Source organism: Acartia tonsa, chromosome 15 (genome assembly GCF_053477335.1).
Source record: "Acartia tonsa isolate MP-2025a chromosome 15, ASM5347733v1, whole genome shotgun sequence".
NCBI lineage: Eukaryota > Metazoa > Arthropoda > Copepoda > Calanoida > Acartiidae > Acartia > Acartia tonsa.
This window is the reverse complement of record NC_137274.1, coordinates 23296720-23314506: the sequence shown is the minus strand read 5'-3', so window position 1 is coordinate 23314506 and position 17787 is coordinate 23296720. Positions and strand designations below refer to the sequence as shown.

Sequence of the window (17787 nt, the reverse complement as noted above, 5' to 3'; positions counted from 1 at the left end):
GGTTTACAATATTATTACTTACTAATTTACTATTATCCTATAGACCCGTAGCGAAGCTTTTCTATAACTAGGATCGGTTTTATGGATCTACGGAAAATTCTGGTAATGATTATAGAGTTGCTTTCTAAATGTACTAAAAATAAAATAGATAGACTCTACGAACAGTGATGAAATGTGGGTGGGTGGAGACTGGAGTTAAAATTACCGCCCGCCGCTACAACTCCACCCATTTAAACACCATAAAAATTTGTTTGGTTTGTAGACAGACACTGAAACTCCTCCCATTGAAAATAAAACCATTTTCACCGTCCTTATAACGTAATTAACTTTTTTTAAAACTCCACCCATTGAACGTAATGTAATTAATATATATCTTTTTTTAGTTTAGTTTCATTTCGAATCAAAAGGTAACTGATCAAAACCATGGACGGGAGCAGACATGAGGCTGTCAGATCCCTCGGTTTACTCAAAGGAAAAGACAACATCAGATCTGCTGTTGATATGTTGGACACACCAGATAAATTCAGGTAATATTTTATTTTTATTTATTATTAAATTTTAAATTTTCACTGTCATTCATATTTTCTATTCATTCTTGCTATACTACATATTATCTATATTAGTGTGAAATTGTTAGAACTTAGAAATAATATACCGGGTCATTCAAGAGAAATGATTTATTTGTAAACTTAATTATGCATATGCGTTGAAAAATGTGAGAAAAACATTTTAGGACATAATTTGTTGAAATAATCAATTTTTAATACTTTCAAAAAATACTTTAAAAGTCAATTAAAAGCAAAGCTTTTCTTCTAAATTTATATTTCATGCAGCTCAAAGATCCCTACCTATTTGTTTGGAATCATTTAATTGCTAAGAAAGGTAAGTATGAAAAGACTAAATAAATTTTAATTAAATTAACTTTTAAGCTGCTAAAAAAAATTTATAATTTGATTTTTATATTACAGTATAAAAAACTAATTCTATTTTAATTAAATTAACTTTTAAGCTGCTAAAAAAATGTTTGTAATTTTATTTTATTTTAAGTCGGGCTCCTTGAAGGCGGAAACAAACAACTAGCCCCCACAGACGAACAATTAAAGCTCTGGGTGACCAACTGTTATAAAAATTTTGTCGATATCTTGAAAAATGAGTTGAAAGATACAGGTAAAATCTTAATCAGAAATTTATGTGTTAAGAACGGGGGGTAGGGGGGGGGGGAGTTAGTAACCATTGACATTTGAATTTTTATTTATAAAACTTAATAATTTGATTATTTTATTTTTAGCTATCCACCTAAGCATAGATTTTGGGATAGTATTCGTAGATTTTCTTGCAGGTATACATTCATTTATTTTAAATATTATAATATTATATAATATATACAAATAACATGAACTTACAATTTTATTTTATTTTCAGTTACAGCAACGTTTTTGGACAAGAACACCAATGAACCAAGAGAAGTTTTATTAAGCTGTGAAGATGTAAAGAGTTTATCCTTATTATTATTATCATTTCATTCAAATAATTTAAAGTTCATATTGCAATTATAAATATTAAATTTAAATTATAAGCATAAATATAATTTTTTGAATATTTTAGATGCCAGAGCCTGATTGCACTGGCGTGTCCATCGTGAGAGCTGTTGACAAAATTCTGGCCGCTTTCAACCTTACCCACAAGCAGTTATTGTCATGCACTACAGATAGTGCAAAGAATTGTATCAAGGTTAGTTTAACTTAACTTTAATCTTTAACTTTCAAATTCACCCAATTTTTATCAAAGTTTAATATTTTAAATTTATTTAAAAAGTAGTATTTATAAAACTAATAATAATCAACAATTTTTAATTTTTATTTTTTTTATTAGTTCATGGAACTGCTGAACAAGGAGCATGGATTGTCCAGAGACGAATTGGAATTCCTGGTAAAAAATGGTGCTCTCTTGTCAAGTTTGGACGAGTCAGGAGACGAAGATAATACTAGTGCTGAGTCTGAGAAAGAAGAAGATGTTCTATCATTCTACAAGAACACTTTTGAAGCTGCCAAAGAAAGAACTGATGGTAAGATTATGATATTGACATGTCACATTGTCATCACATTTAAAACAAAAAATTTTAATTATTGATATATTAATTACAATTTATATTTCAATAATATGTCTTTTTGTTATGTCAGGTATTGAAGCCGCAAGAAAAGTTGCACTTCAAAGTGCAAGAAACCATGGAGTTATGGTTGAACTTCCCTGTTTGAACCATCAGTCGGATCTGGCTGTTGAAGATTCCTTGGAAAAGACAAAGGTAATGTAATAACTATTTGTTTGTATTTGCCTTTATTAATAGTAATGGTTTTGAAAATAGTAAGGGTTTTGAAGGGTTGATTGATTTTGTATTTAGGAAAACGTGGATTACAGAGATACGCTGAAATATGTGACAACATTAAATGGGAAACTGCGCAATAATAAGCGCTTAAGAAAGATCTACAAACGATTCAAACAACGAATGTAAGTGTTATTTTTTAACCAATGAGAAGCCAGTTTCAACAATTATTTTTTTTTTAAATTCAAAGAAAACATTTACAATTAACCAATGAGAAGCCATTATTAACTTTTAAAATATATCTTTTTTTTAGACTAGTGAAGCCATGTGATACAAGATGGAGTTCCATTGTGAACATGTTGATCCGTTTCTTCGAACTCTTGGAGAATGAGGACTTGCTGAAAGCTGTAAAACAATCACTGATTGATCAAAAAGGTATACATATATTACTCACAATACACATTTGTAATTTTTTATTTGGTTTGGTAACACAAAAATATAAATAGACAATAGTTGAGTTGAAGTATTTTTTTTATGTGGTGATACAAATTTGTAATACTATTTCTTTTCAAGTATTTTTTTTATGTTTAGTCAAAATTACATGGCCTACTCAAGAACAGATTGGTCTGTTAGCAGATATCAAAGCTGTCCTGGTGAAAATTGATGGTCCAATCACTAAATCTGCACAAGCCCTGGAAGCAACCGTACCTAGCATGTTTGCTAATCTAGAAACTGTTCTTTCAAATCTGGCTAAACTGGGTAAAGAGAATAACAGGTTGGTTTTTAATTTTTTTAGTTGCAAAAAATGCGCCATACTAAAGATATAACAAATAAAATGTAGAAAAGTATTATAGGGAGGGGAGGAATATAAAAAAAAAACATATAAAAAAAGCTATTTTATTTTATTTATATTTTTGCAGGTTTGCTGTCACAATGTATGACAAACTGAAAGGACGTGTAACAAAAATGCTGAATTCTCAAGGTTGGAAAGCGCTGTTGTTTCTGCACCCCTACAGCAAGACGTACCTGGAGATGATCGTAGGCGACGGCGTAAGTTTTAGGCTTTCTTAAAATGAGATATTTAATGGATTCTCATTTTATCATTTTTGATTTTCTATGATAAGGAATAAGAATAAAAAACATATCAAATAGCTACAAATAATTTTCATTTTATCATTTTTGATTTTCTATGATAAGGAATAAGAATAAAAAACATATCAAATAGCTACAAATAATCGTCATCCTACAACAGATATTATATCAAAATTTAAAAGAATATATGACGTCAGAAAAAAAAAAAAAGTAACCAATGAGAAGCAGGCATTTACTTCTGGCGGCTGCCGCTAAAAGTGAACACTAATACTAGGTAACAGGTTCGAAATTGAGACTAAGTTTTATAAGCTTTCTTAAAATCATGAGATAGATATTAAAATTTAAAGAATAAATTTTTACAGGAAAAGAAAATGCCCAGCCAGCTAGTTGATGAGAAATTTGCCAAAGAGATCCTGGATGATGGCTACGAATTGTCCAAGTTAATCGGCGAGCGCGTTATTCGTATCCAGTTGGCTAAATGTAGCGAGACCGAGGACGAGGACGAGACTGACCAGGAGAATGGAGGAGATACTACCAGCATCGAGGACGAGGAGGAGGAGGAGGCTCCAAGCAGTGCTGCAACAACAAACAATGACGAAGATTCAGAACCCGATGTTTTCGCTGTTTTTTTTGAGGAAAAAAAGCAAAAATATCAAGAAGAACAACAAAATAAGAAGATAAAACCAAAGAAGAAGAAAAGCAAAGAAGAACAAGTCAAACTTCTGAGGACAGCCATGTACACAGGTCTGGAGAAATGGCGCAATCAAAACGCCACAAACCTTGTCGATTTCTACAGAAAATCCACCAAAGGAGATAAGAAGAAAGGTTCAAGATCCGCAACCATGGATCTAATCCATGGTACTGTGAAAAACTTATTGGAAGAGGACCAGTATCCAGCCGAAATCAGGGAGCTATTGGGGAACCTTATCCTTCTGCCGGTCAGCAATTCGAGAGTGGAAAGAATATTTTCCCATCTCAAATTGCTTTTCAGCAAAAGGAGGTATAACCTCAAGACCCAAATGGTTAAGGAACTGATGTTCCTCGGATACAATAACCTTATTCCCAAATCAAACGTCAAAGATTTTTTGTAAGCTGCTAAGCCATGAGCCGTTTGCTTTGAGATCAATCATTCTTCTTGTACATATTTTATTTTTAATACATCTATATTGTTTAACTTTAATAATATTATTATTATCAATAAATTATGAAGAAATAAAATTGAAAATAAACGTATAATTAAAGAATCATAATGGCAATGCATTTCTATTTTCAATTGTGTATGAATATTATGAAATAAACTTATTTAGTACAGCTAATTTCTTATTTATTTATCCATAATAAAAATTCTTTCTTATATAGTGATAAGCGTGACCGCGATGGCGCGTCAACTCGCGGTTGCGATGGTTATAGCTTTCCCCGCACTCGTTTCTCCGTCGTCTTTCACTCGGTACGGGCTCTCCCTCGTCCGACGAATTCCTCTCTTTCCATAAATTTTGTTGTTATATAGGGGTTCTAACGACGCGCTTGCGTTATGTGAAAAAACAAGTAAAAAAACGGGCAAAAGTATAATATTTTTGGGAATTATTTATCAAAAAACAATTAATGCTTTACTAATATGCATTTTTCAAGTAATTTTCCAGCTCGAAGAGCTATATAAGACAATTTAAGCTTATTTTATTCATATAACTAGCACATAAATCTCACTAGTGTGAGCGCTCTAAATGGTATTACCTTGGTATGGGTTTACCTTGGCAAATCAATCGATCAATGAAATGTGAATTTTGCGAATCACGAAACCTTCTTAATTCAATCTATTTGAATCTTGGAATTTGAAATATGAATTTTTTTAACCTTTAATTTAACCAATTTAATTCAAAGGGGGGTAGAGTGGCGACCTCCCCCCCCCCAAAAAAAAAAAAACGTTTCTTATCAACAACTTTAGGGATTTTAAGTTAATTCTGATTGGTTAGTTCTTTAAGTTGAGTGTCTAAACGTTTTAACCACTAATTGTAATCTACAATAGGGATAATTTTGTGTATCATCATTGAGGATGTACATTAATTTATTGGCCATTGTCTTATCCCTTTAGATCACTACTAATTAATACATAATGACCTTTTTTTGATACATAAATTACAGTCTGTAGTTAACCATAAGTGGTTGAAACGTTTGGACACTCAACCTAATGAACCAACCAATCAAATTCAACAATTCTGCAAAAGTTGTTGAAGCAATGAATAAGAAAACCTTATTATAAAACTTTGGGGGACTAGTAGAATAAACAGCCCAATGGAAGCAAACCAGAAAGTCATTTGAAATAATGTTTTTGAAATAATGATTCTTAGGACAACAAAACACAATGTTATAAGCGAATGATAAAGTCTAAAAATGAAAGTTTGAATTAATATCAAGACCTAACAAGGATGACAACATCCATAAAAGTAAAGATCTGAAACGGTAGGACAGACGAATATTAACTCTTGTAGAGTGTCTGAACTGAATATACAAAATATAGATTGTAATAGGAATCAGTCATTGACGTCACAAGAAAAGAAAAGTAGGATGTCTTTATTCATTTATATTACTAAAGAAAGAGTAAAGACTCCCTTGTGTGCGTGCAAGTATTTAAATATAATATGATTTATTGTTATTTGATCTTTGGGTCAGCCACGGTGTTCGTACAAAAATGTTTAAATAAAAAGAAACATATTGAATAGCAATGTTTAAATATAACAAAAAACACAATGATTTACTTTTATTTATGTAGAAAAATAAGACAAAATTTTAAAAACTTGAGTATTTGGTATATTATATAAAGAGCTAATTTTCATTATTGGTGCATCATTGTAAACCCTCCCCCCCCCCCCAAGCCGCGGGAATTCATTAAGAATAGATAGAATAGGAGGAGAATTATGAAAATAAATTTCCTATTTTAATTTTGATAAGACAATGGCTGATAAATTGGTGTAGGCATTTAGGATATTTTCAATTCATCATTTATGCATCATTGTAAAACAACCCCCCCCCCCTCGCCGGAATTCATTAAGAATATGATATCCTGGACCGGCTTTGTAAAGTCACAGGACACGTATGATATCTATGTTTATAGCCCCCCCCCCCCCCAAGGAGTGGAATAAATAAAGTATAGCCGTTTGAGTTTCCTAGTTTAATTTTGATAAGACAATGGCTGATAAATTGGTGTATTAAAGGATGCAAACTTTTTTATTTTAATATCCGTGGAAAATTATGGAAAATGCAGCGGATATTAATTGATTTCAAAGCCATACTAGAAAAGCTTTTCTTTCATTCAGGGTTCGGCAGCCATAGTCTCTGTGGCTTTTCATATTGAATAAAAGGCAAACAACAAGTCAAGTCATGACTAACTTTTAAAATCATTGGAAGAAACATTCAAAAAAAATACACTTAATTAAAGAAAAAAGTTACACTTACATGACAACATACAATGGCCGATAAATGATGAGACACAGTCTTGCCCCATCTGTAGATAAAATTAGAGGTTGAAAAGTTTAGACACTGAACAAAATGAACAAACCAATCAAAATTCAATAAAAGTCCCTAAGATCTAAAGCCAACGAAAACATAATTAACAAGGATGACAACATCCATAAAAGCACTGAAACGGTAGGACAAAAAGACATTAACACTTGTATAGTGTCAGAACTGAATAATCAGAATATAAATGTATAAGAGTCGAAGCAAAATTGAACGGAATAAGGAAAAATAGATTATATTTATTTCAGTACTTACGAGATTTAGTGAATATACATCAAAAATATATTCACCAAACCTTATTCTAATTTAGTGGGTATTGAAATATTAAAACATATTTTTTAATATTTGTTGACCATCTGAGAAGGTAACAAGATATTACCCTCTGTTAATATATATTAGTATATTCAGATTTTCAATTTAGATATTCCCCTTCTATGTGTTAGGATATATGCAGAAAGGTGTGAAGTTTGGACTTCCGGGGTACATGGGATATTAAGAAATTTTAATATATTTACGGGAAAATAATATTTACAAAATATTGATAAACAGTAATATTTCACTACGAAATCACCCTAGTTTTGATTTATTTAATATTTTTCAAGAAATATTCAAACTTCAAATATGATTGTCTTATTCGATGGCTTAACAACTTTGGGACTTTTTTTTGAATATAATATTTATTATCTGAAATACAAGTTTGTTAATTTTGTTTTTAGCAAAATTTGAACAAATTGTTTTCTCGTATTCATTCGAATCCGGTGGATAGGAACCGGTTCTCATCCATACAAAAAAACTATGTCTAGCATCGTATTATATACAGCTTTCTATGAATATAAAAATGTACAATCATAAGATTAAAACCAGTTTTTTAGTCGGTGCCTTTGGCACCTCAGGGCTAAAAAAACTAGTTTTAATCTCATTATTGTACATTCTATATCCGCGGAAAGCTGTTTATAATATGATGCGAGAAATAACTATTCTCGTATTTATTCGAATTCGGTGGATAGGAACCGGTTCTCATCCATACAAAAAAACTATGTCTAGCATCGTATTGTATCCAGCTTTCTACGATTATAAAAATACACAATCATAGGATTAAAACCAGTTTTTTTAGCCAGTGCCTTTGACACCTCGGGGCTAAAAAACTGGTTTTAATCTTATAATTGTACATTCTATATCCGATGAAAGAAATAACTATTATTGTCTTGTTATTTCTTATCTTCATGTCTTGAAAACTCACCTCTGACATTATTTATGATGACTACATGTGCAGCTGATGGAGGACCTATATTGTCCAAGGACATAATAGCTACACACTGATTACATAATATCAACATAAAATTTTGACAGAAGAAATGATTACAAGTAGTACTTCTGGTTCCGAATGACACCTTTAACATTATTTTTAATGACTACACGTGTTGATGGCTGAAATATTTGACTGGAAATCTGGCCAAATGCAGTACTTCTGACCATTATTATATCCTTTATTACAAAGTGTCCGGGTGTTTTTGTCTGTTGTGAAGGATATTGCTAACCACTGAACCAATAGGGTAGCTTCTTAGGTCTTGGAAAGGTTAAGAGCTATTAAATTTTAGATTCTATCCCAAAGAGGCCTGTAGGGGCGTAGCCACTAGTTAATAACATAATGTACTATTCTAAATAACATTACAACCAATGCAGTTGAAATAATAACACAAAATGTTGACAGGGACTATGACTATATGCATTACTTCTTTTTTTTCACATGACATTATTTATGGTGACTTGATGGATGACCTAATACAAAGACATAATGTAATTTTCTAATGACATTACTTACTGATGTTGAAATAATATTAATACAAAGCTTTATAACTGATTATCACCATATGCATATGGGTGATATTATCTATGACAGCTGCACATTTATTAATGATGGCTGAACTATTATTATCAAATTGTACTCTTCTAATTATATTACAATTACAGTCTGAAGTTACCTATCAATTACTTCATATGTCCAGTAACATAAGTAACACTTAACAGACAACCAAATCTTTTATTGCTTGACCTTTGTTTCAAAGTCTTAACTGTGGATGATAATGGGATGCAGTACTCTAACACACCCTATAGAATATTAGGTAAATGAAACATTCAACTAACAACCAACTTTTTAATTGCGAAATCTTTATCTTGAAATTGTAGATGTTTATGGTATGTAGCATGTAAACAAAATTCTTTTAAAAATCATGGATCGAAAGAAACAATTGTTGATAAATTGATGTACATCCCCAATGATGATACACAAAATTACCCCTTCTATAGATCATAATTAGAGGTTGAAACATTTGAACACTTAATTGAAAGAATCAACCAATCAAAATTAACTAAAATTCCCAAAGTTGTTAACTAAACGAATAAGAAAATGTTGTCATAAAACTTTAGGGACTAAGTTAATAAATAGCCCATTGTCCCCTCCATCTCTCTCTCTCTCTCTCTGATCGTATACACAAAATAACACTGAAAAATAATTTTGGCCGGGCATTGAAATTTTTTTGTGGCAACACCGTTTTCTTGGTTTATTCTCTTAGGACGTGTCCCAGGGGTGTAGCACTAAGGCAGTTGAACAATGAATTATGCTTGAGTTAGGCCTTGGATTTGGTGTATTTTTATTGTATGTTAAGGTTTTTAGAACTGAGTTAACCCGATATATTTCTACTCTTTTTATATATTCCCCTCTCTCTCTCTCTCTTTCTCCTTCTCAAGAATTCTTTCATTCTCTCTCATTATTAGCGCAGCTACTCAATAACTAGAATCCAGGAATCTAAATGGATAAGACAATGACCGATAAATTAATGCACATGACAAATGATGATACATAAAATTATCCCATTATGTGGATAAAAATTAGTGGTTGAAACGTTTGGACACTCAACTCATTTATTACACTAGTTTCTTAAAGTTTTATAATAACGTTTTCTATTCGTTGGCTTATCAACTTTGGCGACTTTTAATGAATTTTGATTCGTTAAGTTTCCAAACGTTTCAATCACTAATTTTAGTCTACAGAAGGGGTAATTTTGTGTATCATCAATGGGGGATGTACATCAATTTATTGACTATATATTGTCTTATCCCTTTAGATCACTGAGTTTTATACATAGCATAGTATCATAGACAGCTTTCCGCTGACATTATGTGGATAGTATGACTGAGAACCGGTTCTTATCCAGCGGATTGTAAGCGGATTTGTATTTATTTCTAGCAATTTTATTTAAATGCTGCGCAAGTAAAGGACATTCTTGATATTGTTTCTCTCTCTCTCTCTCTCTCTCTTTCTCTTTCTCTCTCTCTCATTCACTCTCTCTTTCTCTCTCCTTTCTCTCTCTCAATTTTCTAGACCTTTCGTGGGAGGATTTATAAACACACATCAAAGTCTAAATCACCATAGCATAACCCCTAAAAGTCAACTGTGACATTCCGCTCAAAAAGGGACCCTGAACTCGGCTAAATGACTATGAAAAGCGCCCTTATATAGTTATTAGAGGGGTGGGTCTTCATTACCGCATATTAATTAAAAGTAGCACAACGCTAATTTTTACACGTTACCAATGATGATATATAAAATAACCCCTTTTTTAGACTACAATTAGTGGTTGAAACGTTTGGACACTTAATCAGCCAACCAATCAAAATGCAATAAAAGTCCTCAAATTTGTTAAGATAACGTTATTATAAAACTTTGGGGACTAGTGTAATAAACAGCCAAATGTCTCCTCCCTTTTAAGAGTAACATATTAGACATTATATGCTTATTTGATGTTCAGTTCAGTTCAGTCGCGTCTCTCTTTTGGACTGTGGAGTCCAGAGAATACGGCCACCCTGCTCCTCCATGAATTCCTTTTTGTGGCAAGTGCTTCAGCTTCTCCCCATGTTAATTTCAAATTAAAGAGGTCCTTTTCAGTGCTCCGCCTCCAGGTCATTTTTGGTTGTCCCCGTTTACGTTTACCAGTGGTGGGGTTCCATTTTAAGCACTTTTTTGGAAACCTATTTTGTTCCACTCTGAGCACATGTCCTAGCCATCTTAGTCTTTTAAATTTCACTTCTGCTTCAATACTATTGCACTTGGTCTTAGCATACAGCTCAATGTTTGATATTTTGTTTGGCCAGAATATTTTGCAAATTCTTCTTAGGCAGCTATTGTGAAATGCATTAAGTTGATTTGTTTCAGTTTTCACAGTTCTCCAGCATTCAGCTCCATAAAGAAGAACTGATTTTACATTACTGTTGTAAAGTCTGATTTTTGTTTTCAGAGCAAGTTTCTTTGAATTCCAAACGTTGTGTAGACTGTTGAAAGCAACCCTAGCCTTATCAATCCTGGTTTTAATATCAGCTTTTGAGCCATTTTCACTGCTGATAACACTCCCCAAATAGGTGAATTTGTTGCTTTGTTTCAATTGTTCACCATTTATTGTTATAGTTTGATCAGGGTTTGTAGGTATATTCATAATTTCAGTCTTCTTGACATTAACAAAGAGCCCGACTTGTCCTGCGTATTTGACTAGTCTATCTGTCTTAGCTTGTAGATGTTTAATTGTTTCTGAAATCAGTGCCAGATCATCAGCAAAGTCCAGATCTTCTAGGTGTCCTAGTATGCCCAGCTGGAGACCACGTTTTTTGTCCTCTGTGGTTTTCTTCATCACCCAGTCAATGACCAATATAAATAGAATAGGTGATAAAATGCATCCCTGTCTAACTCCAGTGCTTATTTTAAAGAAATCAGATGTCTTATTGTTTCCAACTGAAACACAGGCTTGGAAGTTGTCATAAAATTTAGTTATCATAATTATCATCTTTTCAGGTATACCATAACTTCTTAGTATTTTCCAGAGTGTTTGTCTGTGTATGGAGTCAAAGGCCTTAGAGAAATCAACAAAATTTACATGGAGTGGCTTGTTAAATTCAACACATTGTTCAATAACTGTCCTAAGGGTGAAAATTTGGTCAACACAGCCTCTTCCAGCACGGAACCCAGCTTGTTCTTCTCTTAGTTTATTGTCAATTTTCTCATCAATTCTGTTTAAAATAACTTTACATAGGACCTTGCTTGGGATAGAAAGCAGCATAATTCCTCTCCAATTATCACAATTGTTCAAATCTCCCTTCTTAGGTAGTTTTATGATTATACCTTTAGACCAGTCAGTTGGTATCTTTTCTTGTCTCCAAATTTTATCAAAGAGATCAGTCAGAGTCCTAGCAGAAAGATCTATGTCTGCCTTAAGCATTTCAGCAGTTATCAAGTCAGGTCCAGGTGCTTTGTCGTTCTTTAGACTATGTATAGCAGCTTTAACTTCTTGAATAGTTGGTGGTCTTGTGTCTATGTCTATTTCATGTCCTGGTTCTGGTTCAGCAGTAATTTCAGGTTCAGGTCTGTTCAACACTTCTTCAAAATGCGATTTCCACCTTTCAGCAACTTCTTTTTCTGTAGTGAGTAATTTACCATCTTTAGCCTTGATAGTTTCACCACTCTTTTTGTTATATTTGCCACTTAATTGCTTGGTTATGTTGTATACTGTTTTCATGTTACCGAAGTCAGCTGCTCTCTGGGCCTTTTCAGCCAGATTGTCAATGTAATCTCTCTTGTCTTTCCTTGTGCGCTTTTTGACTTCTTTGTCTTTAGCAGTATATTCAGCTCTTAAATTGCCCATGTCAGCCAAATGTTGAGCATTATGAATTTTGTTTTTAAGATTCTTTCTCTCTTCTATTTTGTTCCATGTTTCTTCAGAGATCCAGTCCTTTTTCTCTGGTTTCTTGTGTCCTAGGATTTCCTTAGCAGTAGATTGAAAGTTTTCTTTAATTGAAGTCCAAGTGATCTCAGTCTCGTCATTTAGGTCCTCTAAGACTTGAAATCTATTTCTGAGTTTTAAGACAAATTCATTCTTTATCACTGGGTCCTTTAATCTTGAAGAATCATATTGTCTGCCAATCTCACTCTTTTTATCATGGCCAGTACGCTTCAGCTTTAATTTAATCTTACTGACAACTAGTTCATGGTCACTGAATATGTCGGCTCCTCTATAGCTCCTACAGTCTTGCATTGATTTGACCCATTTTCTATTGATCATAATATGGTCAATCATGTTTCTTGTTTGTCCATCAGGTGTTGTCCAGGTATATTTGTGAATGTTTTTGTGTTGGAATAATGTACCTCCTACGACCATATCATTATTTAAACAGAATTCAAGTAAAAGTTCTCCATTTTCATTTCTTGTACCTATGCCAAAGTGTCCCATTGCATTTTCCACTCCAGTCCTGTCAGTTCCTACTTTAGCATTCATATCTCCAAGAACTAGACACATGTCATGTTTGGGTACTGAGTTTCTGATTGATTGCAGTTGATCATAAAACTCTTGTTTTACTTCTTCACTTTTGTGATTTGTTGGGGCATAGCATTGGATAAGGGTCAACTTGCAGTGCCTTGATTGGAATCTAGCCTTAATTATTCTGTCTGATATAGGTTTCCAGTCTATTAGTGAATTGACATGTCGTTTTTGGATAATTATAGCAACCCCATACATATGTTGACTTTCATGACCAGAATAAAGTATTAGGTGGCCATCTTTGGTTGTGGTTTGTCCTTGTCCTGTCCATCTACATTCTGCAATTCCAAGTATTCCGATATTGTAACTTGTCATTTCTTTAACTACTTGGGCTGTTTTAGTTGACTCATACATTGTTCTAACATTCCAGGTTCCTATCTTACAGCTTTGCTTAGAACTTATTGGTCCTGTCATCAAGTTGATAGCTTCCTTTCGGGTTTCACCATCATCTTTCATATTCTCAGTAAACTGAGCATCAGTTCCAACAGTTCTTGTTTCATGCACACCTCTGGCTGTGTTAAAGCCATAAGTGTTTGAGGTTTTGTGGGTGGTTTCTGTAACTGTGATGATTTTTACAGGTAGGATAGTTAGTCCTACGCAAACCTTTCATATCCCTGGAAGGAAGGGTGACTGGTAAGGGGAGGGACGTCAATATCCCCCAGTACTTCAAGAAGTACCTCCTGCCCTTGCTTATTTGATGTACATACCCCCAATTAGGGTTGGGCTGGATATCCGGTGATGCCGGATATCCGGCCATTTTCAATATCCGGCCGGATACCGGATATTGAAACTATCCGGCCGGATATCCGGCAATATAATATTTTATATTATACAACAAAAATTTCTGCTTTTTTAACTATAAATGGCTGTAATTTTCTTACTATTTAAACAAGAAGAACAATTTTTTCTAATATGTTTATCTTTATTTAAATTTTATATTAGAAATCTCAAAACACAAATTTTGGCGGGGGCAGCAGTACTTGGCAGCTGCCAGCCTCAAACTGGCGGTCGGGAGGTAAACAGCAACGGATTTTATGAAATTGTAATATGTCATGAAGACATATAAAAAGCCTAAGTTTAAAATTTGAAGTCTCTAAGTAAAAAATTGCTATCACAGGAACCGTTTAAAGATTTCTGGAGACCTGGAGGTTCAGGACTTGCAGGACTATACCTGGAACCTGAAATCGACTTGAACACCTATATTTCATATAAAGATGTACGACTATAGAATATTTAAGTATTTGATAACATGAAATGCTTTGTTTAAGTAAAAAAAATGTTTTTACTTTTTACCTAAATGACCTTGCCAGGTTTGCTGGCATCCTGTGCCCGCCAGGAAGGAGGTATTCAAAAAATTCCAACTCTCAGTTATTTCGAAAGTCATTTAGTTATAGCCTTTTATACACAGAAAATGCCCGGGGGGGGGGGTGCATGCGTTCAATGCCACCTTACCGTCCATCCTCCAACAGGGGTTAATATTACAGATTGAGGGTAGTAATAGTTTATTAGATTAATTGCTTAGAAGAAAGATCATTTAAAAGTTACACAATTTTTAAGTTTTAACCTGAATCCTTATAATAAAGTAACAGGATGTCTATCTGTTTGTCTGTCTGTTTGTCTGTACTGAAGGATCTCGCTAACCGCTGAACCGATCGGTACAGGGTAGCTACTCATAGGCCCTGGGAAGGTTTATAACTATTTTGGGGAAGGGTACCTTATAACTGTTTTGGGGAAGGGTACCACCACTCTCACAAGAGAAATCGCCCCTAGAAAAAAAAATACCCCCTACCCAAAAAAAGAATATTTTTATTAAATTTTTCAACTAAATATAAAAATAAGGGAGCGTCAGCCCCCCCTAAATTTTTTTTTTCTTTCCTAAATCTGAAATAAAAAAATGGTTATCAAATTCAACTCCCCCCCCCTCAAGTGCCCCTAGAGGCCTCTAAGGGCGTAGCCGCCAGTTTTACATAATAAGACGCCACCAATTTGGCCGGTTATCCGGCAATTTGGCCGGATATCCGGCCGGATACCGGATATCCGGCATTTGAAATCGGCCGGATATCCGGTATCCGGCCAAAAAACTATCCGGCCCAATCCTACCCCCAATTATAATCCACAAAACAGCCCCCTTCTGTAGATTAATTTATTGTTTTTTTTTAAGTTTGGATTTCAAATTATCAAAATACAATATAAGTACCCAAACTTTTTAAAGCAAACTTTGGGCACCAGTGTTATTTATAGCTCAATGTACATACCCAACGATAATGCACAAAATATCTAATCCCTTCTGTAGATTAAATTTATTGTTTTTTGGATTTTCAATTTATCAAAATACAATATAAGTACCCAAATTTTTTAAAGCAAACTTTGAGTACTAGTGTTATTTATATCCCAACGTACATACCTAATGATAATAAACAAACTAACCCCTTCTGTAGATTATTTTTTTTTAAAGCTTGGATCCACTTTATCAAAATAAGTACACAAACTTTTTCTTGAGCCAATGAATATAAGAATGTGGCTTTAAAACTTTGGGTACCAGTGTTAGATAAAGACAAATGTCCCTTACATTTTTTGGACTTGATTATAGAGATGCTTCGCTTATAACATTGTACATTGTTGTACTAAGAATCAGTATTCCAAAAATCTGATCAATCGGATAATTATAATGCTTAAAAATTTGCTGTTAAAAAGTTAAAAAATCAACAGGACGTACGTAAGGACATTCGGGTAATGATTATAGGATTGCTACGCATTCTAAATTGTACCTAACTACAACAGGAATCGCCTTGCAAAAAATTTAAACTCGATAGGACAATTCTAACATGCCTGAATTAACTCAAAAAGCTTAATGTTACGTACGTACAGACGGATGTAGAGACCGAACCTAATTATAGAAAAGCTTCGCTTTTAACAAGGATGTCAACATCCATTCAAGTGAAGTTTTGACAAAATTATACGTAAATATGTTGCAAAACTTCAATAATACTGATATTTTTAGGACTTTATTATAGAGATGCTTCGCTTATAATATTGTACCTTATTGTAATATGAATCAGTTCTCCAAAAATCAGATTAAATCACATAAAAAAAATTGTCGTTAAAAAAGTTAAAAATCTACATGTGAACAAAAAATTATTAAAGAATTGATACGTTTGCTAAATCGTACCTAACTACTGCAGGAATCATAATGCAAAGTTTGAAATCTATAGGACAATGATAACATGCCTAAATTAACGAAAAAAGCTATCCGATACAGACGGACGGTCGTACCGATCGATCTTATATAAAAGTTTTTAAAAAATAAATCTTGCATAAGAATTCATAGATTTTAAATCCTTACACTAAAGTGACAGGATGTTTGTCTGTTTGTGTATCTGTGTGTCTGTACCGAAGGATCTCGCTAACCGCTGAACCGATCAGGTTTTCCTTAACAGGGTAGCTTTTCATAGGTCCCGGGAAGTTTTATAACTATTTCCTTGGTGCCCCTAGAGGCCGCTAGTAACTAATAATTCAACAAAATCAATTAAACATGACCATTAATTAAATAATCAGGGATCCAAAGGGATAAGACAATGGCCTTTAAATTAATTAATATCCCCAATGATGATATACAAAGTTATCCCTTCTGTCGATTTAAATTAGTGATTGAAACGTTTGAACACTCTACTTGATGATCCAAACAATCAAAATGATGATCATTGGGGGATTGATTGTACATCAATTTATCGGCCATTGTCTTATCCCTTTAGATCCCTGATAGAAGGTCTAGAAATTATTTAAGAAAAACAAGACAAAATTTGTTAAAACCAGACAAACATTCATCCTACTCCTTTGGCAGATAGACATTCAATTACTGTGTAAAGGAAAATTATTTTCTCGTATTCATTCGAATCCGGTGGATAGGAACCGGTTCTCATCAATACGAAAAAACTATGTCTGGCATCTTATTAAATCCAGCTTTCTACGAATATAGAAATGTACAATCATAAGATTAAAACCAGTTTTTTATCCCCTGCCTTCGGCACCTCGGGGCTAAAAAAACTGGTTTTAATCTTATAATTGTACTTTCTATATCCGCGGAAAGTCGTTTATAATACAATGAAGGAAATAACTATTCCAGTATGGCTTCGATGCCAATTAGTGTACGCTGGATATTTTTACTGATTCTCAGCCATACTGAAAATTCGAGTATAGCATAGTTTTACAGACAATTTTCCACTGTTGAAAAAATTAATTTTAAAATCACCATGATATTGCTAATAACCAAATTTTGTTTCAAAGAATCTGATTTGGATCTTTAAATCATTTTAGTGGTGAGCCAGATCGGGGTGAACCAACTTTCCACCAATGATAGCACAGCATTTTATGAAATGCCGCGCTGACGCATCCCGATCTGGCTCACCACTAAAAGGATTTAAAGATCCAGCTCTGCTTTTATAAAGTAGTTAATTAAGGTAAAAAATTCAAGTTCATTGTTTCGCTAATTGTAGAGTTGCT

The 17787-nt window shown here is 33.4% G+C and overlaps 2 protein-coding genes and 1 long non-coding RNA gene across 3 annotated transcripts; all 3 read left to right on the top strand.

Moving 5' to 3' along the window:
* Positions 1-909: 909 nt before the first annotated feature.
* Positions 910-1478, top strand: LOC145307208 (uncharacterized). The gene is made up of 3 exons (XR_013875349.1): positions 910-1167; positions 1289-1339; positions 1423-1478. It is a non-coding gene; the product is annotated as an uncharacterized LOC145307208 (long non-coding RNA).
* Positions 1479-1605: 127 nt separating this feature from the next.
* Positions 1606-2826, top strand: LOC145307014 (uncharacterized). Its single transcript, XM_080149352.1, has 5 exons — positions 1606-1731; positions 1873-2065; positions 2181-2302; positions 2399-2505; positions 2634-2826. Exons 1-5 carry the CDS (start codon positions 1606-1608, stop codon positions 2824-2826), a joined length of 741 nt encoding a protein of 246 aa, XP_080005478.1.
* Positions 2827-2930: 104 nt separating this feature from the next.
* Positions 2931-4723, top strand: LOC145307305 (uncharacterized). Its single transcript, XM_080149668.1, has 3 exons — positions 2931-3095; positions 3241-3370; positions 3775-4723. The coding sequence occupies exons 1-3, from the start codon at positions 3034-3036 to the stop codon at positions 4501-4503; spliced, it is 921 nt and encodes a 306-aa protein (XP_080005794.1). The 5' UTR covers positions 2931-3033; the 3' UTR covers positions 4504-4723.
* The last annotated feature ends 13064 nt before the right edge of the window (positions 4724-17787 follow it).

Coding starts and splice junctions, on each gene's coding strand:
- LOC145307014 (XM_080149352.1), top strand. CDS start 1,606: ATGCCAGAGCCTGATTGCACTGGCGTGTCCATCGTGAGAGCTGTTGAC. Junction 1,732..1,872: donor GTGCAAAGAATTGTATCAAG/GTTAGTTTAACT, acceptor TTTTTTTATTAG/TTCATGGAACTGCTGAACAA. Junction 2,303..2,398: donor ATTCCTTGGAAAAGACAAAG/GTAATGTAATAA, acceptor TTTTGTATTTAG/GAAAACGTGGATTACAGAGA.
- LOC145307305 (XM_080149668.1), top strand. CDS start 3,034: ATGTTTGCTAATCTAGAAACTGTTCTTTCAAATCTGGCTAAACTGGGT. Junction 3,096..3,240: donor CTGGGTAAAGAGAATAACAG/GTTGGTTTTTAA, acceptor ATATTTTTGCAG/GTTTGCTGTCACAATGTATG. Junction 3,371..3,774: donor AGATGATCGTAGGCGACGGC/GTAAGTTTTAGG, acceptor AAATTTTTACAG/GAAAAGAAAATGCCCAGCCA.